We start from the raw sequence: 27,543 nt of genomic DNA on the forward strand, positions 1-27,543 counted from the left end.
GCCATTTCTTAGCTATCTTAGCTTTCTTAGCTATCTTTAATGACTGACTTGTCTAAAGAGAACAGATTTATGCCCACTCTGCTACAGTTACTTGTATGTATTAGTATCTTGGAAAACATCTGCCTATTGCTAAAGTTGTGCGCTTTGCTTCAGAGCTACCAAGCTTAGGTGGTCTAGTTGTGAACTGCCACAGTATAAATCATTTTATAAATGGTTGGTACTTGCTAACTCAAAATGCAGGCTGTCTCAAGAAATGCATACAATTGGATCATTTTATGTACTTCTGCCAATCACGGTTTGTGTAACTGCTAAAGTTTCAATGCAGTCATTAAACTTGGGTATCAGGTACTGTTTAAAGAGCTGCGATTACCACTTCACTCTAAAGATGCATGACATAGCTTGATTAGGTAAGGACTCTGACCCTTCACAGTGAATGGCATTCTATAGATAGTCCAATTTAGATCGGGGCAAGTTTAGTTATGTATGTGGCTAGGCATCTTTGCTTGGTTTCTAAGTAAGTCTTTAAGATTCTCATGAAAAATGGATGTGATGGAGGGGCTTGGGTTGCTGAAGCTCTTGTTGGTGCCAGATTTGGCTTGCATGGGGCAAGGGATTACTGTAAAAATGTTAGTGGCTAGAGGTTAATATTCAGTAAAATGTGCTTTCACTAAAATGGAAGAAATGTTTATGCTTCATGTTCCTTAACCATGTAGAGGAAGAAAGGCAGGACTTGAGAGAGCAGGTTTATGATGCCATGGGTGAAGCAGAAGACATCACTCCAGATCCTAAAACAAAATCTGAGAAGAAAGCAGCTGAGGAAGGAAGCAATATAGGAGAGCTGGAAGCTGTGCAGAATAATGAAGAAAGGGATACTTTGTTAGCAGCTAATGCAGAGAGAGTAGCAGAAGACTTGCCTGAGCAGGGAGAGGTGGTGGCCGAAATATCGGAGCCAAAAGAATTGCTGGACACTGCAGAGGAGGCAGCTGAGAAGCCTGCAGATTACACCCAAGGGATGGCAGCTTCCTCAAAACCTAAGGAAGATGAAGCTATACCAGCGAATGAAGAGACATCTTATGACACAAGGATCTCCATGACAGATGCCCCACCTTCTGATAGAGACCCCTCTCCTAAACATGAGAGAATTGAAAGGACCAAAGTGGAGAGCAGCATTGCTCTAGTGAATGGCAGCGAGGCATCTCCTACTGAAGGTGAAGTTATTCCCGGGGAAAGCAGTCGCGCCACCGGTGAAGTTAGTGTTTCAAATGCGGATGAAGAGAAACCGGAAATGGCTTCAAATGCAGAAGAGAAGGGAGGGGAGGAGAATGAGCAGATGGAAGAGGAAGGTAACATTGAACATGAAAGGGATGTGGATTGCTTACATGAATCTGGGTAAACAAGATCTTCCATTCAGAATTTTCAGTTCCTTTTTGTGGGGGAAGTGGTGGGGAATACTGAGGCAGGATTTAGCAATGAGGATTAGTTTGCTTAAGCTAATCTTTGAGCATGGTTTTGGCTTTTAAAAACATAGCTTCTGTGAATTAGCAGCAGTGTAGCTGGCTGAGACTGTCTGAATGGGAGGTACTTGAATGTATTTGTATTATGTAGCACTTGTGGGCATCTGTCCAGTCCTGATGGAGCCTTCCTGTTTGGGGCACTGAGTGTCTTATGTTCATCTTTCTCTGGTCACATGAATACAAATGTGACTCTTTTTTGTAAGGGACCTCTTGATGGTAGCACGCTTGACAGGTTCAGGATCACAATACTAATTGTGTGCTGCTGGGGTCCACACACAATTGTTTCTGGGGCTTGCTGCCTGTTAGTAAATTTCTCCATACTGTTACCTTTCCTTGAGTTCTACCAGACTAGTCCAGGTTGGTTTTTGCTCCCCCAACCCCATCTGGGATTGGGGGAGTAAATGAGCAGGGAGGATAATTAAACTGCCCCTAGCTGAGCCCGAATCTTAGAAGAAACACATTAAATGTCTATAACCAATTCAGCTCTGCGAGGAATTATTCAGGCTGAAAATCAGGAGGTGTTCTGGACTGGTCTGGTAGGACTTGAGGAAAGCAAACTAGCTAAGAACCAAATTTTTCCTTATTGTCCCGATGCATGGGATGTACCAAAGCCACACTTATACTTGAGAGGAAGCCTGATCTTACCCTCAAGACCCCTGCCCAAAGAGGACAGCCTCCCGGGCTCCATCAACCTGCTAGGGCTTACCTTCAGGCAGTTTGAATGAAAGGAAGTCAGCCTTCACGTGATTCTCTAACTATCCAGAAACCTTTCCTCCCAGAAAGATAACTCTCTCCATATTGTCTGAGGACACATCACCATTAAATGAGCTGCCATTGCTGCCAGCCCTATAGCTAAGGTTGTAATTCAGTGATAGAGAGTATCTGCAGTAAAGGCAAGACTGGCCTCAGTCTCTCAGCCTCTGTGGGCCCTCACCTGTATTGGAATCTGTTGCCCCTAGCATGAATGTTTGACACAAAACCTGTCACTGCCTGCAGTGCTTAGGCTACAACCTCAAGCCTGCTTAATCCTTAACATAGAGCCAAAATCCCCTTAACAGGGGTTTGGTTCTTTGTCTCTGGAGAAACCATTTGTTCACATTGGGAAGCTTTAATTGCTTCAGTAACTCATCTGGAAGGAGGTAAAATTTGGCCATAACTTGGCCTGCCTTTAGACCCACATCTGCAGTCTTCCACTCTATGGAAATAAAGGCCTTTGCCATCTCATGGGGGGAAAAAAGGCCTTCGCTTGTCTTGAGACCTTTCAAAAGAAGATCCTCTTATCCAGGGTGGTTGCCAGTTCCTACTCATGAATCTCTCTGTATTGTATCCCCCCCCCTCTTCCAGAGGGTCCCCCTCAGCTCATGAACAATGTCATTGGCCAGATTCCTAAGAATCAGGTTCTGTAACTTCAGAAGCCACCTCCAAATCAGGATCTGCCTCCTACCTAGCCTTAAGCTGGGAGCAGCACAGGAAAGTGAAAATGACTGGATCTGAAAGAAATGCAGAAGCTTCATAAACCCTGGGGAGAAGAGGACTGCTGAAAACTGAGCACCAGCCACTGGCTTGCCATGAACAAGGGCAACACCCCCTCCCCCACTGGAGGCTCTGGGTAAGGGTTGCAAGTGGTATCAGGTAGAGGGTAAAATGTTGGAGACAGAACTGATCCCTGTTAAATATCACAGTGAAAGTGATTACTTTGAGAGATGGAAGAATTCCAGTTGACAATTTGGTTTCTAGAAGACTTTAGCCAATAATAGTGGCTGATTGCTTAGTCTCCTCAATAACAGCTGGAGGTCAATGCTGTCGCAAGCAGCACTCAAGGTTTACTAAAAGTACTGTTGAATTTGTCATGTAAACTTCCTTAAATGAGTAGTAAGTGCAGCTTGTGCTGTAGCCTTTCCTATACCCAGATTGGGGTGAAGTATTAGCATCTTTTCTAAACATGGATTTGTTTGAACCGTGTTTTCAATCCTTTAACACTAGGTTGGTTCCCTGTACATCCCCAGGTCAGTGCAGACTCCTGGGTTTCACTAATATTGCCACATAACCAGAGGTTGTTATGCACCACCTGCAGTTAGTCACTCAGTATTTGTCTCGGGTAGAGGAGCAAAGCCTGCAGTCGGATCTGATCAGTGAGCCTCCCAGGGAGTTTGCCAGGCCCTGGTGGGGTCATTCCTCCCCCCCCCCCCCCCCCCCATTTCCTGAGGCAGACTAGCAAGGGGTCAGTGAATCTCTTGTGCTCAGTCCTTCATCCATGTGCAGGGCTGAAACCAGGGGGTCCCAGTTCTCTCGCCCTGCAGGACCACTACAGCCTCTGGCCATTCTTCAAGGGAAGTACCTCTTGTTTTGTGTTTAAAAAAAACAACCAAAACTTTAAATTGAGCAGAGCACCAGCAGTCGCAGGGAAGAGCCGAGGGACAGCACACTTCCCCTGACATTACCGTGCTTGTTCCCTTCTCTGGCGGTGCTTGAGGTTTCCGGGCCCGATTGCAATGACTTGTGCCACCTGTGGAGACACGCATGTGACTGTCCCAGGATGGACGATGCTCCCAAAGCCTCTCTGGTGGGGAGGGCCCTTCCAGGAGCACAGTGAGTAGCAAGCCCTCTCGATGCGGAGTCTGGAAGGCTTTCTCTGGTGCAGAGGTCAGGCAGCGATGCCTTCCCACTCAGCACAGGAACAGGGGCTGTTTCGTTCTTCAGAACTGCTGCATGGGCCTTGGAGGGGGGATTTCCCTCCTGCCTTGTCGCCAGAGGCAGGGATCTCCAGGTGTGGGAGGGGTGGGCACCTTTAGGGTGTGAAGAGGATATCCCAGATTGATTCCTTTTCTTCAAACTTTGTGCTATTTGTGCATACAGCCTTTAAAGCACCCAAGTCCCTGCAGGGCTACGCAGAATGTTCCCATACCTCCGGCTAAGCACCTTAGGTCCTCAGGGGCCACCAGAATTAGGTGGGTTCCCAGGCTCCCAGCCCCAATGCCCACCACAGATGACTCTCCTGAAGATTCCTGGGTGGATGAGGTCCCAGCGCAAGGACGTTTGGTACCAGATCCAGCCCTGGGGGATCAGGATTCAGATCAGGAGGGGTCGAAGGCACAATCAGTCAAAGATGACCCAAAGGTAATTTGGCTGTTCCACAAGGAGGAATTGGCCCCCTTATTCCAGCTGTTCTACAGGAGCTGGGTATAGAAGTCCTACAGGAGCAATCTGAACTGGGAGCAGTGGATCTGGTCATGTTTGGCCTGTTAAGCACCTCGCCATTTTTTATGAAGCTTATCACCAGGGAGACAGGAACACTTAGATTTTGGTAGACAGCATAATTTTTTATTGAACAATAAGTATTCTTGGGAGATGCTGATGCCATGCCTCTGACAAACTGACTACCAGCATCTCATCGTATACAGGAAGTGATCCTTCTTTTATAGATAACATTCAGTATTATACAATGGTGGAAGTTTCTAGTGTGACTGCCTTAGAATTTACATTGGTTGTCACGTCAACAGCATAAGATCATCCCTAGCTACCCCTGAGTGTTTCTCCAAGGTGGGGCCCATTTACCATCGCTCTTTGGATAGTCTTTTGTTCTGTTAGAATCTTGCTGGTCAGGGCAATTAACACATCTGAAGTTGTTCTCAGGTACTCCTGAGAATAGTGCCTTTTATTGTGACTGGATAGCCTGAAGGTCCTGCCGTTGGCTTCTGCTTTATTTGACCTTATGATTAGGTGTCACCTTTATGGAGCCAGCTTGACTGCCTGTCCAGATGTCCTAGGAATTCATAAACATAAATTGCCATGCTGGGTCAGACCAAGGGTCCATCAAGCCCAGCATCCTGTTTCCAACAGAGGCCAAACCTGGCAAGTACCCAAATGCTAAGATCCCATGCTACTGATGCAATTAATAGCAGTGGCTGCTCCCTAAGTAAAACTGATTAATAGCTGTTAATGGACTTCTCTAAGATCTTATCCAAACTTTTTTGAACCCAGCTACACTAACTGCACTAACCATATCCTCTGGCAACAAATTCCAGAGCTTTATTGTGTGTTGAGTGAGAATTTTCTCGGATTAGTCTTAAATGTGCTACTTGCTAACTTCATGGAATGCCCCCTAGTCCTTCTATTATTCAAAAGTGTAAACAGTCACATCTACTCGTTCAAGACCTCTCATGATCTTAAAGACCTCTATCATATCCCCCTGCAAGTCATGCTGAATAAATTGCTTAGAGTTCATGCAGCCAAGGCAGGCTAAGAAACCAGGGAATTCTGGGTTTTCTGTCAGGCACACTCCTCACTGTGTGGTCCTACGCCAGCCTTTCCTTTCCAAAAGTCTTCAACTTGCTGTTCAGGGAGTAGGATACTCCTGATACCAGCTTAAAAGGTCAGCAGGGCCATGAATAAGTTGTACGTACCCTCCGCCCGAGGACGCGCTAGAGCTTCTGAAGATCCCAAGGTGGATGCTGCTGTCTGCAGTAACTGAGACTACCATCCCTGTGGCTGGGGCGATGGCATTGAAGGATCTTCAGGAGAGGAAGCTGGAAGTGCACCTCAAGAGAATTTGAGGTCTGCCCTGGGTGTTCAGGCAGCTATGTGCAGCGGTTTTTGTTGAGAGCTGGAAAATTTGAGTGCAACAGCTACAGGTGGACAGGTCCTTATTTGAGTTTGACTCCCATCAAGCTAAGCATCTGGAGGCCATGGTGAGGTACAATACTGATGCCTTACATGATCTCGTCTGCACTTCCTCAAGTACTATGATGTCTGCGGTTTTGGCTTGGCACCGTCTCTGGCTGAGGAACCTGGGCAGCCATTTGTTTTAGTCTCTTAACTGGCTTCAAAAGCTGTTTTGCTCACTGTACTGGTTGGTGGAGGAGTGGTGTTTGGTATATTAACTGCTTTAGTAATGTTACCATAGAAAATTAGCCTTGCTAGTTCTGTCTGGTTCCATGCCTTTAAAATGCTCAGAATGGCATTTTTCCCAACTTTCTGCACAGATGCGTTATTCTGTTAAATCATTAGCCATCTAAACTCCCCTGTGTTTCCATTAGACTGGGCTTTTCTTTCCCTTGGTATGTTATCAGTTCTCTAGGCCTAATCCTTCAGTGGATTGTTCCATAATTGTATAAAACTGCAGCACACAATTACTATTTGAAGATCCTTGATTTTATTTAGACCTGCATTGAACACTAGAGTCCAAACTACCTGTGGAGCAACCCTAATGATTGGGATGTATAGTGTTCGGTTACTCTTGCAGTTTAAGTGGCAGATATCTTCTGATGGTATGATAGGAAATGCACCTGAAGCGAGTCCTTCCCTGCCACCAGGGCTTGCCAAAGAGCTGTAGTAAATGGCTTATCCACTGTCTTGCACTTGCCTTGCAGACGAATCAGAAGAGGATAAAGACTACGAAGCAACAGAGGACAAGGTGAGATCTGAACACACAGGATAGCTGTTGGCTCTAATGGGTTTTCAGAGACGTCTGAACTGCACATCAAGATACTGTAGTGTACTAAGGTGCTGTATATGACTGCTGGAATAAACAGTTTCTCTGTTTTAGGAGAATGATGAAGTTGGAAATCTGCAGCTGGCCTGGGAGATGCTAGAGTTGGCAAAAGTCATCTATGGCAGGTAGTCTTGAATGTCCTTCACCCTGAAGTTGGTGGTCTGATCCCAGCATGTAGTACACTCTAGGACTGTCCAGTAGGATCTTGTTCATAACTTTGTGGCTTTTAACTTGTTAAATCATTTTATACAACTTGATAGCTCATATGGTTTCCACAGATTTTAGTAAAGCTTTTATTGCACAATATAGGCAATCTTCTCTGAAGTATGTGCTGTTTAACTTTCTGTTCATCTGCAGTTCTATTGCTGGGCGTTATGCTAGAAGTTCATATTCCTGCAATGTTGAGATGATTGTGTACACTTAAATGCACTTCCTTGTTTTGCTAACACAGTCCAGATGTGTGGGATTATTCCACCCTGTCAACTGATACACAACACAACTTTTCCAGTGACATCACTGGTAGTAATGCTGCACAATGAGTTGCCAGTGGATGGTGCACTCTGATGCAGCAGAATTTTGGGTTCCCTGTACGTACCCGGATCAGTCCAGATAGCTGGGTTTTGCCTCCCCTCCAGCAGGTGGAGACAGTTTTGAAGGCACCACCTCTTAACCCAGTGTGCCACCTGCATCTCCTCAGTATTTGTCTCCCAGCAGATGGAGGTGGTGCAAAACCTGCACCTCTGTACCTAGACTAAAAACAAAAATGGAAGATTTGGACTTGAAAGCACTTTGTCTCCTGGGGGGGGGGAACCATCCCTCCCAGTCATAGGCATTAACGAGCAGGGGTTGGGGATCCCAATTTGCTCTGGTTAGTGCGCTGGGGGTAATAGCCAGGGGACTCTCTGCACACTGATTCTTGTCTGTTGACTCGGGTATACCACCTCGTGTAGACTTTACTCAATCATGATTACATACATACACCAACAGACAAGAAGAATCAGTGTGCAGAGGTTGGGACCCCATAAGGTTGGTTATATATTGCCATTACATTCCCCTGAGGGAAAGACCAACGTCTGAAACATGGACGGTTCGTGTTGGGATAATTAAAGGTTTGACGACATTGACCAACATATTCGGGAAGTCGAATGTGGACCCTCTTCAAAATTTACTTCAAAGCTTGACAGCTTGAACAGTGTTTGTTCCGTACATATATTCAATGATCACAGTGCCATGGAAGAGTCTGATGTTCTAGTGGGACTTTCACAAAAAAATTTCTAGTTTAAAAAAACACCACGGAGGAGGAGGCTGGTTGATTATAACCAATTACGTATTGGTGCGGGGACACCTACACTGTATATGAAACCTCCCTCCTACTCCATAAATATATTTTTTGAATTTAGTGACTTGACAAAATTATGAATTCCACGGAGTGTAGGTGCATGAAAGCCTTTAATATTGACAAAGATACGTAGAAACGTCATTTTAAACTAAGATATTTTGTCAGCGATAGTTTCTCTTGATTTTTGTTCAATTATTGAGGATCGCTGATATTTGTGGTGACTCTTTAGATATATCTGGTTCAACCTTGGCCAGCAAGACTTCTACTGAAGGCTTTCCCCATGGCTTCTCCATAGGTTGGGTGTTGGTGTCTCATCTGAACATTGTGTTTTCTTAAGGGGGCCAAGCATGGGTGCCTGCCAGTTTGTAAGATGTCCATCACGGAGCCTTAATCTGGTTTTTTGGGCACTCTGGATCTTCCTTTGAACCACTGAGAGGGCAGTCTTTTTTTTTTTTTTTTTTTTTTTTTTTTTTTTTTTTTTTTTTTGAAAGATCTCTCCTTTGAAGACAGTTTTCTTGGTGGCAATTCATTTGGTTTGGTTTGGATTTCAGAGCTCAGACCTTGATGTGCAGAGATCCTTTTCTACGGATTTCGATCACCAGGGTATTGTGTATGGTTCCTCCCTTCTTGCCAAAAGTCATCCTCATTTCATCTCAATGAGATGAAGTTGCCAGCTTTTTTCTGCACCTGATGCAGCTTGCAAAGGAGCTTCACTTGGATGTTCGTTGGGCTCTGGTGTGATATCTGAAGGACACCAAGGACTTTTGGAGTTTGGATCATCTTTTTGTTCAGTGGAACAAAGAGGATGTATTTAGACATTTTATATAGCATTGTTCCATGTATAGATCACAACTGTTTACAAAAGTAACATTCATAACTATAAATCAACAAATGGGTTACAGAAGTATTCATAAACAGGCAAGAACATCTATCAAATTTTCTAATACATACTAAATGATCTAGGACATAAGGCAGGAAATACAGGAAAATTAAAATATAACAATTTCACATTACATTCAGAATCTACATTCTTTTGTTAAACTTATTCCTCATTCTTCAGTTTGTATCTCTTGTCCTTGTTTTTTGTGGTTCTCTACATTCTGATGTGTTTAAATTAGGTTATGCATTTTTGAATAGCTGTTTTTTGCTCACATTTAAACTCTTCTGTCTGGTATCGTATGTAACATCTCAGAATTCCAAAGCTAAGAGCACAATTGTGAGAGTTGAAGCGATTCTTTTGGCTTATTGATCAGTTCCAGAGGTTGCGGGTACATTGTACTAGGGCATGTTCAGCTGGTATCTCTGCAGGAGATTTGTTGGACAGCAACATGGTCTTCCCTGCACACTTTTACCAAATTACCACCTGGATGTTCAGGTGTCAGAAGAAGCGAGGTGGGTCTTTCAGGTTCCCGCACAGTGTAGAGGGGCTTGGGTACGTTCCACTTGTCTGGACTGATCTGGGGTATGAACAGGAAAGGAAGATTGGTTCTTACCTGCTAACTTTCGATTCTAGAATACCCCAGATCAGTCCAGAAAAGCCATTCCTTTTGTCTGTTAAAAGACCCTTCCCCTTCAGGATACTGATGCTGTATTTGCAAAGATAAGTATATATGTTAGGGTTGGAAGCTTCATTGCTCTTGTTGATGTTGGGGCTCCAACTTATGATTCTCTGCTTGCCCCAGATGGAAATCATTTGGGTTTTGGGGGCATAAACATCTTCGCTTGGGTACAGGTCAATACTGAGGGACTGCAGGTGGCATTTGGTTATGTAGCAGTGCCTGAAAGGTTCTTATTCTCTGCCTCCATCTGCTGGTAGGGATGCAAAACCCACTTGTCTGGACTGATCTTTGGTATTCCAGGAACGAAAATTGTTTCTTACCTGCTAACCCAAGGCATGTGTGATGTCTCTACAAACTTCTTATCCTGCTTATTCTGGGGATTTATGGAGTGGGGTGTCTTCTTGGAGGCTTCTCTCCTGTTGTACTTAGGGTACCATAAAAGACAAGGTTGTCCATTGCTTTGTCAGTAGTATACTGGCAACTTGTGCTGTACTACTACTGGTGATGCCATGGGGAAACTTGTTCTGTCTGCATCTGCTAGCAGTCAAAACCATGCCTCTTAAACTGGTGTAGCTGAATTCAACGAAAGGAAATTAAGTCAATTTCTCCTTGTGGGTTTGGTTGCTATCCATTTCACAATGCTATTAACATTTTTTTCAGGAAAAACGACAAAGAAGCACAGTTGCGTGCTGCCGAGGCCCACCTGAAACTTGGAGAAGTCAGTATGGAGACTGGTAAGCTAAAAATAATTCTTCTTCAATCCAGACTCCTGAGTTTTGCCTCCCTGCCAGCAGATGAAGACAGTTTTACTAACCGAGCCACCTGCAGTCCCTCAGTATTTCTGTCCCAGCAGATGGTGCAAAACCTGCAGTCTGGAGTATATTAAAAGTTTGAGATGGTCCTCCCAGGAGGTTAGGTCCTAGTGGGGCCATCCCTCCTGGTTGAGGTGGGCAAGCATGGGTTGGTGACCCTTGGTGTGCTTCTGCCCTGAGAATGTTGAAATCTGGTGCCGGGGCCCTCTCCCCTCTAATCCTCTCCCTACTTGGCTGTGCTCCAGAGGCAATTACTGACGGAAGAATTTGCTTTCCTTCCTGTAAAAAAAAAAAAAAAAAAAGCTTGAGGCAGCCTCTCCAGTCAGGTGGTTTGCTTCTAAGCAGTGTGTGCTGTGGAGAGGGGATGTAAACAGGCAGCAGCTGTGCGAGGGACCTAGGTACTGGTGCTAGATTCATTGCACTCTGCCTGTGGGTCCAGCTGCATCATGGTGACTGGGATTGTTCCAGGCAAACACTGTCTCTTTATTTTGGGGGAAAAAAAACACATGGCTGGTGTGCTTGCTTCTGCTGGTGACAGGAGCAGGAGTTTGGGGTTTGAACTTTTACACTTTGATTTCCTTCACTGCTTGGTTCAGCCCACAGAGTGGGAGGACGAGTGCTAGTTGCTCCTCCTGCCAAGCAGGAATGCCTTCCCTGCATGTTGCACCATGTTCCTGTTCATACCTGGATCAGTCCAGACGCCTGAGTTTTGCCTCCCTTCCAGGAGATGGAGACAGTTTTACTGACCCTGCCATATAACCTCGTGTGCCACCTGCAGTCCTCAGTATTTCTGATGTCTGCAAATTCTGCAGTCTAAAAGATTTTTAGGATTCCTCCCAGGAGGTTGCTAGGCCCTGGTAGGGCTATCCCTCCTGGTGCTGAGGTACACGATTGTGCACGCATGCAGCATGTATTTACATCACTGAAGGAGGGACGAAGAGTACCAGGCCTGGCAGTCTTGCTCAGTGTAGGGTAGTATTTTTTATTTTTATTTAAAAACTTTTCTATACCGTTGCTAAGTTAAATACCGTCGCAACGGTTTACATGTAGGCACATATTTAATGTAGGTAAAAGTGTACTGTAGTACATTCTAACAGGTTTACATGGAGGCACATATTTAATGTAGGTAAAAGTGTACTATAGTACATTCTAACAGGTTTACATGGAGGCACATATTTAATGTAGGTAAAAGTGTACTATAGTACATTCTAACAGGTTTACATGGAGGCACATATTTAATGTAGGTAAAAGTGTACTATAGTACATTCTAACAGGTTTACATGGAGGCACATATTTAATGTAGGTAAAAGTGTACTGTAGTACATTCTAACAGGTTTACATGGAGGCACATATTTAATGCAGGTAAAAGTGTACTGTAGTACATTCTAACAGGTTTACATGGAGGCACATATTTAATGTAGGTAAAAGTGTACTATAGTACATTCTAACAGGTTTACATGGAGGCACGTATTTAATGTAGGTAAAAGTGTACTGTAGTACATTCTAACAGGTTTACATGGAGGCACATATTTAATGCAGGTAAAAGTGTACTGTAGTACATTCTAACAGGTTTACATGGAGGCACATATTTAATGTAGGTAAAAGTGTACTATAGTACATTCTAACAGGTTTACATGGAGGCACGTATTTAATGTAGGTAAAAGTGTACTGTAGTACATTCTAACAGGTTTACATGGAGGCACATATTTAATGTAGGTAAAAGTGTACTGTAGTACATTCTAACAGGTTTACATGGAGGCACATATTTAATGTAGGTAAAAGTGTACTGTAGTACATTCTAACAGGTTTACATGGAGGCACATATTTAATGTAGGTAAAAGTGTACTATAGTACATTCTAACAGGTTTACATGGAGGCACATATTTAATGTAGGTAAAAGTGTACTGTAGTACATTCTAACAGGTTTACATGTAGGCACATATTTAATGTAGGTAAAAGTGTACTATAGTACATTCTAACAGGTTTACATGTAGGCACGTATTTAATGTAGGTAAAAGTGTACTATAGTACATTCTAACAGGTTTACATGGAGGCACGTATTTAATGTAGGTAAAAGTGTACTGTAGTACATTCTAACAGGTTTACATGGAGGCACATATTTAATGCAGGTAAAAGTGTACTATAGTACATTCTAACAGGTTTACATGGAGGCACATATTTAATGTAGGTAAAAGTGTACTATAGTACATTCTAACAGGTTTACATGGAGGCACATATTTAATGTAGGTAAAAGTGTACTGTAGTACATTCTAACAGGTTTACATGGAGGCACATATTTAATGTAGGTAAAAGTGTACTGTAGTACATTCTAACAGGTTTACATGGAGGCACATATTTAATATAGGTAAAAGTGTACTATAGTACATTCTAACAGGTTTACATGGAGGCACATATTTAATGTAGGTAAAAGTGTACTATAGTACATTCTAACAGGTTTACATGGAGGCACATATTTAATGCAGGTAAAAGTGTACTATAGTACATTCTAACAGGTTTACATGGAGGCACATATTTAATGTAGGTAAAAGTGTACTGTAGTACATTCTAACAGGTTTACATGGAGGCACATATTTAATGTAGGTAAAAGTGTACTATAGTACATTCTAACAGGTTTACATGGAGGCACATATTTAATGTAGGTAAAAGTGTACTATAGTACATTCTAACAGGTTTACATGGAGGCACATATTTAATGCAGGTAAAAGTGTACTATAGTTCATTCTAACAGGTTTACATGGAGGCACATATTTAATGTAGGTAAAAGTGTACTATAGTACATTCTAACAGGTTTACATGGAGGCACATATTTAATGTAGGTAAAAGTGTACTATAGTACATTCTAACAGGTTTACATGGAGGCACATATTTAATGTAGGTAAAAGTGTACTGTAGTACATTCTAACAGGTTTACATGGAGGCACATATTTAATGTAGGTAAAAGTGTACTGTAGTACATTCTAACAGGTTTACATGGAGGCACATATTTAATGCAGGTAAAAGTGTACTGTAGTACATTCTAACAGGTTTACATGGAGGCACATATTTAATGCAGGTAAAAGTGTACTGTAGTACATTCTAACAGGTTTACATGGAGGCACATATTTAATATAGGTAAAAGTGTACTGTAGTACATTCTAACAGGTTTACATGGAGGCACATATTTAATGTAGGTAAAAGTGTACTTATAGTACATTCTAACAGGTGCCGTCAAAGGTTCGGTTACAATACTCTCTTCTGGGCAGACAGTGAGGCCAGTGCAGGCTCTCAGCGCTCAAAGCTAAACTTAGAAGCACCATTGTGATTTTCCATTGCAAGTGAAGTCCAGGGGCGTCTGGAGGGGCAGCACTCCTGCCAAAAGGAGTTCCAAGGGGCCATGAAATATTCCTGCCTGGTAGAAGTAGGGAGGCAAGGCCTGCAGGGCAGGTTAGTACCTCTGGCTTTTACCTGCAGGGAAAAGTTAGTTCCATGCAGGGGGTTCCCCACCCAGCCGTCAAGGCTAATGAGCAAACTTTTTTCAGTCTCTCTCTCCTAGGAAAGTCCAGGCAGAGATGGGCCGGCAGCTGCATGGTAGCTTACTGAGCTGGGTGCACAAATGCGCAGGTATTGGAGTGTAAAACTGCTGCCTAGATTTCAGAGCATATTTGCATGGTACGTGCACATGTATGGTGCTCAAGTCTAGGTTGTGAAGTTCTTGCACATGTATGTCCAAGACCTAAAACGTGAGCACAGATGTGCCTGCATCCTTAGGGGTGTTCTTGTACACCTGGGTGGCATTGTGTGTAGAGCTAAGGGCCAGGGACAAGCAGGCTAAGCACCTGGCTATGTCAGCACTATTTGGATGGTTAAGGCAATCTGACTGCTAGAGATTTGTCACTTGTCTTTCAGACACCCTTTTGGTTTATGGTGTCTCTGAATGGGAGTGGAGTTGGAGGTGAGGCAGTGGTCATTTCTCTTCCCTCCTTGCTCTCTTTAGCTGAGGCATCCCTGAGAAAGGTCAAAGGGCCAGGTTTGGGCCTATGGGTGCTCAATTATCCTTCTCCTGGGTGGAACTTTCTCAGCACCTGCAGTCCTTTCTGCAGGGTCATCTGGTGAAAGTGAAGCAACCTAAGGGATTGCATGCTTGGATCTCATTTGTCAGCCACGTTGCACAAATACTGCAGGGAGGCTGGCACCAGAGATGTTCAGGGGGGATGTGGTTCAGGATGTCTGATTTCGGTAGGGGATTCTCACCTCTCAAAGGGGGAGAAATTACACTTGGTTTGGAGCCATATCTGACAATGCTCAGTATGACTGGGGGTGGAATCGAAGGATACCATATTCACTTTAAAGTGTCCTGTTTTCTTTCCCCTCCTGTACCCAATTCAAGGGTTGATTGATCTTTAGTGGAATGCCTGAGGCAAGCTTTAAAAAGGGGGATGTGTTTTGGCAAATGTGTATCCTTTGGAACCAAAGGCAGGGGAGCAGTTGAAGGGGAGTTATGTTGGTATATGCTGATACAAAGTGAATATAAACCCCTGACTAGAGACCAATAAAGACCAGCCTTAAAGTCAAACAGCGAGAAGTTTATTATGGAGAAAGGCGTGGTTTCTCTAGAAGTAGCAGGCATTACAAAGCAAAGGATGCAAGCCCAAAACCTACTCAGAGCTAATACTGCTAGTGCACACCTTCAGCCAATCAACAGGTGTCTACGTATGCCTGCCCCTTAACCCTTGTCCAATGAATACATTTGTGCATGTATATGTGCCTCGTTACTATGGACAGCTGCACTTGCTGTAAGTTCCAGGAAATCTGTCTGCTTTAAGTTTCATTTTCTGAACTCTGACATCACCTGCACTAAGCGCATTCATACATTAGCCAACCACCATCCAAGTGGAAGGAGGGACAGCTCTAAAAGCTGATCAGGCTAGGAGGATTGAGGCCATGGCAGTGAATTTGCAGATTGCTGCTTATTGCTGCCTGGTGGGTTGGGCTGGTTTGTGTCTCAGACACACAGAATGAGTTCAGAGGGCAGATCAGTGATGCATTATTACCCAATGACACTGACTAGGTGTGGGTGGCTTCCATGATAGTGGCTAGGCTACAATCATGGCTGCATTCAGCAGGCACTATTTCCAAGTCTAATTTCCCAAGGTTACCCTTTAGGGAGTGAGCTGGAGAACCTAGCGAATAGCTGGGGCAAATCAAAGGTTCCTCATTGCAACAGGACAGGAAGGCATCATGTCTTTCGTGTAAAGGGCCGCTCCAGGGATTCCCATCTTTTGTCCTTCCTGAGAAGCAACTTCTGAAAAGTCTCATTCCTTTGGAAAACATAGTCTTGGATGGATGTGGGCTCTGGTGCCAAAGTATCTCTATCTTTACCATAAAGGGGGTGCTGGCTCACCTACTGGATCCAGAGATATGCAGGCATCTACCTGGCCTTTATTAAAGGTGGCACCAGATTACAACAGACCAGGGAGTTCTGGAGGTGGTAAAACAGCCAGGTTCTAGATTTTCTCAATTCCTCGATGAATTTTTCTCCATGCAACTCTACAGAAGAGAATGGCAGTGAAGATTACATTTAAGAGGCTGTTGGATTTGAAGGCTGTAATTCCTATTCCCAGAATGCAAGAAACAGAACCTATTCCATTTTTGTTCATAAATGTGAATCTGTTTACTTTTTTCTTTGGATAGGACTAGGGGGCACTCTATGAAGTTAGCAAGTAGCACATTTTTAAAACTAATCAGAAAATTTTCACTCAATGTACAATTTCCTAGCATGTAGCCAGATGGACTCAGGACCAGTGGGTTATGTGCTCTTCTGCTAGCAGATGGGAGACTGAGTCAGACTTCAAACCTGACGTCACTCTAGATCCACCCCTGCAGTGACCTCAGCTCTTCAGTATCTCCATCTCCTAGCAAATGCAGACACTATCCCACACACTAGAATAGTGTTAAGAATTACAGCAAAGAAGAAACAAAATTTACCTTAAGGAAGATCGAGCCCCACTCTCCTGCAGTGATACCGAAGGGTCCCTCCCCAGTTGAATTCCTGAGGTTGATCTCAGATATCCCTCAGAGGTGGGCCTTGGTCCAGTAGTCTGTTCCCAGCGTGGACTTAGCCCCCCCAGTGTGGCTGAAAGGCAGTGAGTGCATCCTCGAGCGTGGTGGTGAAGGTAAATCCCTCTCCCCTGCAGCTGGAGACCATCCAACACAATCTGTAAGGGCAGAGACCAGGTAAGGAAAAAATCTTTAAATTCAGGTCTCTGGTCTCCACAGCTCGGATTGCCATACCCTGGCAAGGTTAGAAGGGAGCACCGATCAGGTTGAGCAGCCTTGGTTAGGCTAGGCCCCGATCCAGTGCAAGGGTCCACACATGTGGAGACCCTCAGGGGCCGCCATCTTATGCCCAGGGATTGTTGGTGCCATCTTCCCTTCTCGCCGCTGGTATGCACAGGGCAGGCTGGGTGGCCAATGCGCCTAAGTTGCAGACACACATAGCGGCGCACACACAGAAATAATGGCACCGGTGCCCCAGAAGGCAGCTTTGCACAGCCTGCCACATAAGAGGTGTGCAGCCTAAATTGGAGTCCTGCCTGTGTCAACCTTGCAAAGAAGCCCAGGGGAACCAAAACCTGGTCCCTTACTGTCCGGAGATGGTTCCGGAGCTACTGAAGATAGCTCCCCGAACCTTTGCATCGGAGATGGTTTCCCCACAGGAGGGCACCTCTAGGGCCCCTACTCAGACTCCCCCCTGGGATTAACATGGACTCAGGGACCTTCTCCTGGTTGGAATTTTTCCAAGGGCTGCAAGCCTTGGTTCAGGCACAATCAGCCCCAGCTGCCCCCAGACTCAACCCCTGCCAGAAGCACAAGATCCTCTTGGCCCTGCTCAGATGCCTCAAGACCTGCCTCACCTAACCAAGAACTTCCCTAACAGGGATCCAGACACCTCAGATTGACTCCCTGGAAGAAGGAGAAATCCATCCAGGAATGGAACCATACCGAACCACAAGGACTAATTATCAGCCCTTGTTTCCCAGACTCTGAAGACTCTGGGTATTCCTGGCACTGACCCTATGGCAGAACCAAAGAAGAACCCCATCTTGGTGTCCCTTTGTAAGGCCTCATGCTACTTTCCAATGATGGAAGCCATCCAAGAACTGATTGACCTGGAATGGGATTCCCTGGAGGCAAGCTTCAAAGGGGGTCAGGCCTTGGAAGTGCTATATCCTCTAGAACCAACGACCAAGGAACGCCTGCGATTCCCAAAGGTGGATGCTGTGGTCTGTGCCATCTCAAAGCAAACAACTATTCCCATTGAGGGAGGAGCTGTATTGAAGGAATCCATCCTTAAGCAATGACACTGCAGATTGCTTCCTGCTGCGCACTGGTGGCACGTTCCTGCTTGCTCCTCTCGAGAGGCAAATGACTCCAGAACATATATACCGGTGAGACGATGGAACCTGCAGCAGCCTTCCTCAGACGCAAGCTCAGACCTGGTACGCACCTCAGCCAGGGGTGTTGCCTCTGTAGTGGCAGCCAGAAGACAACTGTGGCTACGGAATTGGTCTGCAGACGTGACATCTAAAGCGAATCTCACAAGAATGCCTTTTAAAGGATCTTTGAAAATTCATAAATAAAATAAAAAAAAACTACATACAAGAGATTCCTAAATATCTTACAGCAATAACAGAACATATACATCAAATTATTATTCAATAAGATATATTTAACAAAGGAAACTACTTAATGCAAATGATCTAACCACAGGAAAATAGAGAATCTTTTCTTAGCTGAAAAATGAGCAAAATTTTTAAAGATTATAATGTACCATTTAAGATGCAATGGGATCTGCTTCTGATCAATTTAACCAGATCTAAGTTCCCAAGGAGATTTCTCAGCTGTTCTGGATCCAGAAAAGAATAATCTCTCCCCCCCCCCCCCCCTGTATTTGATTACACATCTACAGGGGATACTTAAGGGGGGTTTCTTCTTGCTAATCAACCACTTCTTTTTTTTTATAGGCCAAAAACTTTTTTCCTACATACCTGAGTATTCTTTTCAAGATCTGGGAAGATCCAAACTTTCTACCCATAAAATGTTTTCATTCTATTACAGAAAAATAACTTTATCGGTTATTAAAGGCAAATTGAATTGAGTGCCTCTATTTTTAATCTCAAGTTCTTCTTGAGATTTTTGCAGCAAATCTGATGTTCCTTCTCCTTCTCTTCCTTCTCTCTATCAATAACTTATTTTTTCTTGACTTTTTTCTTTAATCCTAGATAGCCCTAACAATTACTGGATATCCCTGATCAGGTATATTAAGAATCTTAGTGGCATAAGATTTAAACAATTCAATTGGGCCTATATAGTTTGAGAGGAAAATTAGTTATCCTTAGATTCAATGCTTGAACAGTGTTGTCCAAACTTTCAATCCTTTTTTGAAGTATTTCATTTTTAATCTGAATATTTTCTATAATCACTGATCTTCTGTTGATCTTACCTACATTTTCTTTTAAAGTATTTATTGCCTTTTAAAGGATCTTGCTTATTCGGAAGCAAATTGGAGAAGTTAGCCAGCAAATGGGGCGAATCCCCAGTGCCTCGGCTACCGGGAAGATAGGAGTAGAAGATCCAAGGGCAGAGCATTGCAGCACTTAGACCCTATAGGAACTCAGTTACAGGCACCTCGTCCCTCCTGAAGGTCCTAGCCCTTTCAGAACAGACCAAATGGGGAACATTGCTCCATAATGAGAATGAGCTGACCCATCCACAGGAAGAGGATATAGGGGGTAGACTTGCCCTGTTCTACCAAAGATAGGTCAAGATAACATCAGACAATGGGCTCTAAACATCATTCGAAGGCTACTCTCTGGAGTGAGTTCCACAGCATCCCTTGTGTCAAATGTCACCCTGCCACTCCCATTCCAAGAGCTGGCAGAAACTACTCTAACAAGACTACTCAGTCTGAAGGCAACAACGCAGATTCCCATGCCCCAACAAAATGGGGGGTGCTATTCCATCTATTTTATCATTCCCATGAAGGAAAGGATCTTTCTGGCCCATCTTAGACCTCAATGTCAAGTCATCTGTGGGTTCTACACTTCTACATGGAAACTCTTTGCTCCATAATAATGGCAGTACAACTGGGAGTTTCTAACCTCCCTGGACCTTTCATATCCCAGTTCATCAGGATCACCAGTGCTTCCTGTGCTTTGCGATACTGGGTCACCATTACCAGTTCGGAGCTCTAGCCTTTGGCCTAGCAACTGCTCCAGAACCTTCACCAAAATCATGGTGGTTGTGGCAGCAATACTGAGGAAGGAAGGGATCTTGGTGTACACTTACCTGGACGATTGGCTAATCAGGGCAAAGTCTTCCGAAGAGAGCTGGCAAGCGACCAGCAGAGTCAAGAGCCTGCTGCAGGAACTCGGTTGGGTCATGAACATGGGCAAGAGCAGTCTGCAGCCCTTAAAAGCTAGAGTAGCTGGGGGCCTGTTTCGACACAAAACAGAACAGTTTTCCTCCTCAGAGGAGAGAAACTGATGGAACAATAACGATTGACCAATGCACACCCCAAGGTATGGGACTATCTTCTTCCTCTGCCTCATGGCATCAACCCTGGAAGTCTTCCCTTGGGCAAGGGCCCATAATTGACTGCTCCAGCGCTCCTTACTGTCACGATGGATCCCACTGTCCCAGGACTACTCAATTCACCTTCAACTACCAGCAGAGGAACATTCTCAGCTCCAGTGGTGGCTACAGGAAGACCACCTAAGCAGAGGAGTAAGCCTATCCCCACAGAGCTGGATCTTGCTCACCATGGATGCAAGGGTGGGGAGCCCACTGTCAGGAACTGATGGCCCAGGGACAATGGAATAAGGAAGAGGCAAAATAGAACACAGTCTGGAAGCTCGAGCAGTTAGACTAGCATGCCTGAAAAGCAACTCAAGTAATGTCAGACAACATGACCAGTTGCTTACATCAACTGCCAGGGGGGGAACAAAAAACCAGCAGATGTCTCTAGACAGACCCTCACATGGCATGGGCAGAGATCAACCTACAAGGGAGCTCAGCCTCCCACATCGCAGGAAAAGACGTCATCTCAGCAGACTTCCTCAGCAGAGAGCCTGGACCTGGGGGAATGGACGCGGTCAACCACAGCCTTCCAACTGATTGTAAATTGCTGGGGCCTCCCAGCCTTGGATCTACTGGCCACCCGTCTCAATGCCCAAGTCCCCAGGGTCTTGAGCCACAATCCCACGGAATTGATGCTCTTGTCCAGACATGGCCAGAGGAAGACTTACTGGTGCGATACCTGGAAAGATCGGAACCGGTGCACAACAGATCACTTATTTGTTCTTCACAGAGGGAAGAAACAAGGGGAAGCGGCATCGCGGGCAACCATAGCCCGCTGGGAACAAAGAAGTAATCAAGGCAGCCTACATAGAGGCAAGAAAGCCCTTACCTCTACAGATTAAGGCTCATTCTACGAGGGCCCAGGCAGTCTCCTGGGCAGAAACCAAGCTGCTGTCACCCACAGATCTCAGGCGGTGACGTGGTCCTCCCTACACACCTTTTCCAGGTTCTACTGCCTGGATGTCCAGGCCAGGGAGGACACAGCCTTCGCAAGGGCAGGACTAAGTGGGCCATGAGCAGCCTCCCACCCGACAGGGGAGCAGCTTTTGTACATCCCATCAGTCCTGAGTCATCTGGCTACTCGCTAGGAAATGGAGAAATTACTTACCTGATAATTTCGTTTTCCTTAGTGTAGACAGATGGACTCAGCATTGTGCCCACGGCTGCCCCAGAAATAGAGAACCTCTGATAACAAACCTCGAGACTAAGATAACACAGGTAAGCCATGGCCTACCCCTAGTTCAAGACACCCAGTTATCTGGTGTCGGTGTTCGAGAAATGAAGTTTAGTGTTGCTATTACTTTGGAAATAACAGAGATAAGTTGGTCTAAGTTGCTTTGTGTTTGCTATTGAAAAGGCCTACTCTATGCTGCTAGGAATAGGGTAGGAGTAACCACAACTAATAGTATCTTTGTAGCTCTATCTACTGTGTTTAGCAAAGCTAAGGAGAATGTTTAAATTGTACCTTATACTTAAAGTTAAGAGAAAAGTAATCCTTGCTTTTAGAAATCAATTAGCTTGTCTGACCCATCTGCTGCAGAGGAAGGAAACTGACAGACAGGCTGCACAGAATTGCTGGTTCCAGCATAGCCAAAAAGCACTTCCCCCCAGAAACCCATTACCTGAAATAAACCCAACATGTCCTGTAGGCTGCGATATGGGCCTATGATCTAAACAGGCCTCTGCAAGAGACACAAGTTTACCTGCACAGCTCTGACGTCAACTCCCTCTGCAGAAGCAGTTAGCTATATTTCCGTTCCTTATATCTGTACACCAAAAGAAGCAATGCTGAGAGCAACTCCTTCCTTTCTTCCAAAGGAAACAAGTGCAGATTCTCAAGTTAACAGATCAATATGATCAGTAAAAAGAGAGGAACTTTAGAAAAAGTATAAGAAGCCTGTATCTGTGTAAAGAAAGCTGCTGCTGGCTTAGACATTTCCTGTTTGCTGTCCGTGCCCATTTGCAAATAAAGATTTTTCGCTGAAGCTTTTCTGTTCAGTTTTATTATTCCTGAAAGGGAAGTCTAATTTCCCACAGCGTTGATTGAGTGCACTGGCAGTCTCCAGTTTAAAAAAAAAAAAATCAGTTGAACCAGTTCGAGTTTAATCAAGTTATTTAAGCAAACACATCCACACTGGCTTTTCAAGGAGAATACTGACTAGCTAAGCTTCCTACATGGGTATATGTGGAGTGATTTCAGCTTTGAAATCTGACTCGTGCTCTCCTGATAGATGGGAGACTAATACCCACTGGTCCTGAGTCTGTCTGTCTACACGAAATTATCAGGTAAGTAATTTCTCCCTTGTGATAAGATTGGCTACCACTATACCTATAAGATAAGAGACAGTGGAAAGAACAGACCTATAAGGAAAGCTACCTTGAATCAGTTGCTTTTGTACTACAAATTGCCACTTGTCTGCCCTGGGAGGCAGTAAGCTTCAGCATTTTTAAGTACTAATTCATGTATTTGCCTTACAGAGAATTTTTCGCAAGCAATAGAGGACTTCCAGGCTTGTCTGACACTGCAAAAGCAGCATTTAGAAGCCCATGATAGACTCCTTGCTGAGACTCATTACCAGCTAGGGCTGGCATACCATTATAGTAACCAGAACCAGGAAGCTGTCCTGCAGTTCACTGAATCGATGGGTGTCATAGAGAAAAGGATGGGTAAGTGGACACTGCAACTTGTAATTTGCCTCATTATTGCATAATGGTAGTGGCTGATCATTTCACTCTCTATTGCCTCAAGTACAAACTTCAGTTGAGTTCTCTGGGAACAGGGGAACGTCTGTAGTACCTGAATGTAATCTGCTTTGAAGTATCAGAAGTGGAATATTATCCCCTGTACGTACCCGGATCGGTCCAGACTGCTGGGTTTTGCCTCCCTTCCAGCAGATGGGAGTCAGAGGGAAAACTGAGTACCCCCTCTTAAGTCTGTGCTACCTGCAGCTGCTCCGCCTTTCTGTCTCCAGATGGAGGTGGGGGTTCTTTAAAAAGTAGCAAATCCAGTCTAGGTAGGACCAGAAGTGGAATCCTTTCTATGACACTTCAGCGCTTCTCAACTTCTCATTTTCAAACTTTTTTACTGAAATTCACCAACCAACCCAGGTGCATGTTTGTTTTTTTATGCATATTGATGGTATTGAACAAACTCCCATTTCTCTATGTACCTGGATCAGTCCAGACTCCTGGGTTGTGCCTCCCTTCCAGCAGATGGAGACAGTTTTACTGACCCTGCTACTTAACCACATGTGCACGCCTGCGGGGCCTCGGTATTTCTCTGGTGGAAGGGTGCGGGCCTGCGGGGCCTCGGTATTTCTCTGGTGGAAGGGTGCGGGCCTGCGGGGCCTCGGTATTTCTCTGGTGGAAGGGTGCGGGCCTGCGGGGCCTCGGTATTTCTCTGGTGGAAGGGTGCACGCCTGCGGTCCTCGGTATTTCTCTGGTGGAAGGGTGCACGCCTGCGGTCCTCGGTATTTCTCTGGTGGAAGGGTGCACGCCTGCGGTCCTCGGTATTTCTCTGGAAGGGGGAAGGGTGCGGGCCTGCGGGGCCTCGGTATTTCTCTGGTGGAAGGGGGCACGCCTGCGGTCCTCGGTATTTCTCTGGTGGAAGGGTGCGGGCCTGCGGTCCTCGGTATTTCTCTGGAAGGGGGAAGGGTGCGGGCCTGCGGGGCCTCGGTATTTCTCTGGTGGAAGGGGGCACGCCTGCGGTCCTCGGTATTTCTCTGGTGGAAGGGTGCGGGCCTGCGGTCCTCGGTATTTCTCTGGTGGAAGGGTGCGGGCCTGCGGGGCCTCGGTATTTCTCTGGTGGAAGGGTGCGGGCCTGCGGTCCTCGGTATTTCTCTGGTGGAAGGGTGCGGGCCTGCGGTCCTCGGTATTTCTCTGGTGGAAGGGGGCATGCCTGCGGGGCCTCGGTATTTCTCTGGTGGAAGGGGGCACGCCTGCGGTCCTCGGTATTTCTCTGGTGGAAGGGGGCACGCCTGCGGGCCTCGGTATTTCTCTGGTGGAAGGGTGCGGGCCTCGGTATTTCTCTGGTGGAAGGGTGCGGGCCTCGGTATTTCTCTGGTGGAAGGGTGCGGGCCTCGGTATTTCTCTGGTGGAAGGGTGCGGGCCTCGGTATTTCTCTGGTAGAAGGGGGAAGGGTGCGGGCCTCGGTATTTCTCTGGTAGAAGGGGGAAGGGTGCACGCCTGCGGGGCCTCGGTATTTCTCTGGTGGAAGGGTGCGGGCCTGCGGTCCTCGGTATTTCTCTGGTGGAAGGGGGCACGCCTGCGGTCCTCGGTATTTGTCTGGTGGAAGGGTGCGGGCCTCGGTATTTGTCTGGAAGGGTGCGGGCCTGCGGGCCTCGGTATTTCTCTGGTGGAAGGGTGCGGGCCTGCGGTCCTCGGTATTTCTCTGGTGGAAGGGGGCACGCCTGCGGTCCTCGGTATTTGTCTGGTGGAAGGGTGCGGTCCTCGGTATTTCTCTGGTGGAAGGGTGCGGGCCTGCGGGCCTCGGTATTTCTCTGGTGGAAGGGTGCGGGCCTGCGGGCCTCGGTATTTCTCTGGTGGAAGGGTGCGGGCCTGCGGTCCTCGGTATTTCTCTGGTAGAAGGGGGAAGGGGGCACGCCTGCGGTCCTCGGTATTTCTCTGGTGGAAGGGTGCGGGCCTGCGGGGCCTCGGTATTTCTCTGGTGGAAGGGGGCACGCCTGCGGTCCTCGGTATTTCTCTGGTGGAAGGGGGCACGCCTGCGGTCCTCGGTATTTCTCTGGTGGAAGGGGGCACGCCTGCGGTCCTCGGTATTTCTCTGGTGGAAGGGTGCACGCCTGCGGTCCTCGGTATTTCTCTGGTGGAAGGGTGCGGGCCTCGGTATTTCTCTGGTGGAAGGGTGCGGGCCTCGGTATTTCTCTGGTGGAAGGGTGCGGGCCTCGGTATTTCTCTGGTGGAAGGGTGCGGGCCTCGGTATTTCTCTGGTGGAAGGGTGCGGGCCTGCGGTCCTCGGTATTTCTCTGGTGGAAGGGTGCGGGCCTCGGTATTTCTCTGGTGGAAGGGTGCGGGCCTGCGGTCCTCGGTATTTGTCTGGTGGAAGGGGGCGGGCCTGCGGTCCTCGGTATTTGTCTGGTAGAAGGGGGGAGGGTGCGGGCCTGCGGTCCTCGGTATTTCTCTGGTAGAAGGGGGAAGGGTGCGGGCCTGCGGTCCTCGGTATTTGTCTGGTAGAAGGGGGGAGGGTGCGGGCCTGCGGTCCTCGGTATTTGTCTGGTGGAAGGGTGCGGGCCTGCGGTCCTCGGTATTTCTCTGGTGGAAGGGGGAAGGGTGCACGCCTGCGGTCCTCGGTATTTCTCTGGTGGAAAGGGGAAGGGTGCGGGCCTGCGGTCCTCGGTATTTCTCTGGTGGAAGGGGGAAGGGTGCACGCCTGCGGTCCTCGGTATTTGTCTGGTAGAAGGGGGAAGGGTGCGGGCCTGCGGTCCTCGGTATTTCTCTGGTAGAAGGGGGAAGGGTGCGGGCCTGCGGGGCCTCGGTATTTCTCTGGTGGAAGGGGGCACGCCTGCGGTCCTCGGTATTTCTCTGGTGGAAGGGTGCGGGCCTGCGGTCCTCGGTATTTCTCTGGTGGAAGGGTGCACGCCTGCGGGGCCTCGGTATTTCTCTGGTGGAAGGGTGCGGGCCTGCGGTCCTCGGTATTTCTCTGGTGGAAGGGTGCGGGCCTGCGCTCCTCGGTATTTGTCTGGTGGAAGGGTGCGGGCCTGCGCTCCTCGGTATTTGTCTGGTGGAAGGGTGCGGGCCTGCGCTCCTCGGTATTTGTCTGGTGGAAGGGTGCGGGCCTGCGGGCCTCGGTATTTCTCTGGTAGAAGGGTGCGGGCCTCGGTATTTCTCTGGTGGAAGGGTGCACGCCTGCGGGCCTCTGTATTTCTCTGGTGGAAGGGTGCGGGCCTGCGGGCCTCTGTATTTCTCTGGTGGAAGGGTGCGGGCCTGCGGGCCTCGGTATTTCTCTGGTAGAAGGGTGCACGCCTGCAGTTCTGAGAATTCTTTCTTTTGGAGCCTTCCTCCCGGGGTTTATTTGTTTTTGTGAATACGGAGGTGCTCTCCCTGTCCAGTTGAGGCGGATGGGGTATAAATCTGGTGGTCCAGATCCATCCCATTCATGAGGCCGCTTGGGTGGCTGCAGGCTCTAGGTACCTCTCATCTGAGACAGCCTCTCTTTTCTCATAGACCCTCTCAGTACTGGTTCTTTTCATTAAAGTTTAAAAAAACAAAGGCAGTTTGCTTCTGGCAGAGCGGCAGACCCTTCCTCCTTTACTTGCACGGCGGTAGGTTTTGTTTTACCTGGTGCTCACTGGCACTGTGCAGAGAGGGGCTGGGCGTCCACATGCCACGCATGTGGCACAACTCGATCGTAGCTCAGCCACATCAGCCTTTGTGCCACATGTTCAGAGGGGGAGGAGGGCCCCTCCCACCAACCCACCGGACCTTTTTTTGCTGGAAGTGGTATCTGTGGAACTTCCAGCCTTTCCCATGCTGGATGCGTCTACTCATGCGAGGGAACTCGGGTTGTTAGATGTCCTAAGAGCTTTGTTAGTTTACCTCAAGGTAACAAATGACTTCAGGCGATCAGCAAACCTTTCTTCCCTGTAGGTACCAGGATCAGTCCAGACACCTGGGTTGTGACTCCGCACCAGCAGATGGAGACAGAGCAAGACTTGTCGGGCTCCCCTACATATAGGAAGGCGCCACCCACAGCTCCTCAGTCTTTCTGTCTCCAGCAGATGGGGCAGGTCCACCCACAGTCTCTGGTGATCCTGGTTAGTGGTTAGCTAGTCAGGGGATTCTGTAAAAAAATAAATAAATAAAAATAGGAGAGGTTTATTTTTTTAGCAAGTTAAGCCCGGGTCCTGGAAGCCTCCCAGGGGGGTTGCGAGGTTCTGAGGGGACCACCCCCCCCTGGTTGAGGCCGCTGCTGGGGTTGAGGACCCGGCCTGTTCTGGCAGAAGCGTCGGGGGTGACACCGGGGAGCCCGGTTCACTCACCCCCACTGGAGAAGGATCAGGGCCAGTGGCAAGTTGTAAAAAAAAAAAAAAGTGTTTTTGTGCCGTTTGGGGGGGGGGGGGAGATGCCGTTTTTCGTCTGTTTCGGCCGCGAGTGTTGCTCTATTTAATTTTAATTGCTTTGATTCTTGTCATGGCCGCGGGCTGAAGCAGGGAGGCGCATGCCGAGCGGGGCC

The 27,543-nt window shown here is 46.8% G+C and overlaps 1 protein-coding gene across 6 annotated transcripts in view; it reads left to right on the forward strand.

Annotated features, from left to right (window-relative positions):
- NASP (nuclear autoantigenic sperm protein) overlaps positions 1-27,543 on the forward strand; it is a 77,184-nt gene that overhangs the window by 22,119 nt on the left and 27,522 nt on the right. For 5 of the 6 annotated variants that reach the window (XR_003858920.1, XM_029617979.1, XM_029617978.1 and 2 more), the window contains exons 6-10: positions 714-1,343; positions 6,884-6,927; positions 7,060-7,130; positions 10,564-10,637; positions 22,833-23,021. Coding sequence is in view for 5 of the 6 variants with exons in the window: in XM_029617979.1 (XP_029473839.1) it covers positions 714-1,343; positions 6,884-6,927; positions 7,060-7,130; positions 10,564-10,637; positions 22,833-23,021 (1,008 nt within the window). In the remaining variant the exon portion in view is untranslated. The remainder of the gene's footprint in view (positions 1-713; positions 1,344-6,883; positions 6,928-7,059; positions 7,131-10,563; positions 10,638-22,832; positions 23,022-27,543) is intronic. The other variant, XM_029617981.1, reaches the window with a different exon arrangement.

Source organism: Rhinatrema bivittatum, chromosome 10 (assembly GCF_901001135.1).
Source record: "Rhinatrema bivittatum chromosome 10, aRhiBiv1.1, whole genome shotgun sequence".
Taxonomy (NCBI): domain Eukaryota; kingdom Metazoa; phylum Chordata; class Amphibia; order Gymnophiona; family Rhinatrematidae; genus Rhinatrema; species Rhinatrema bivittatum.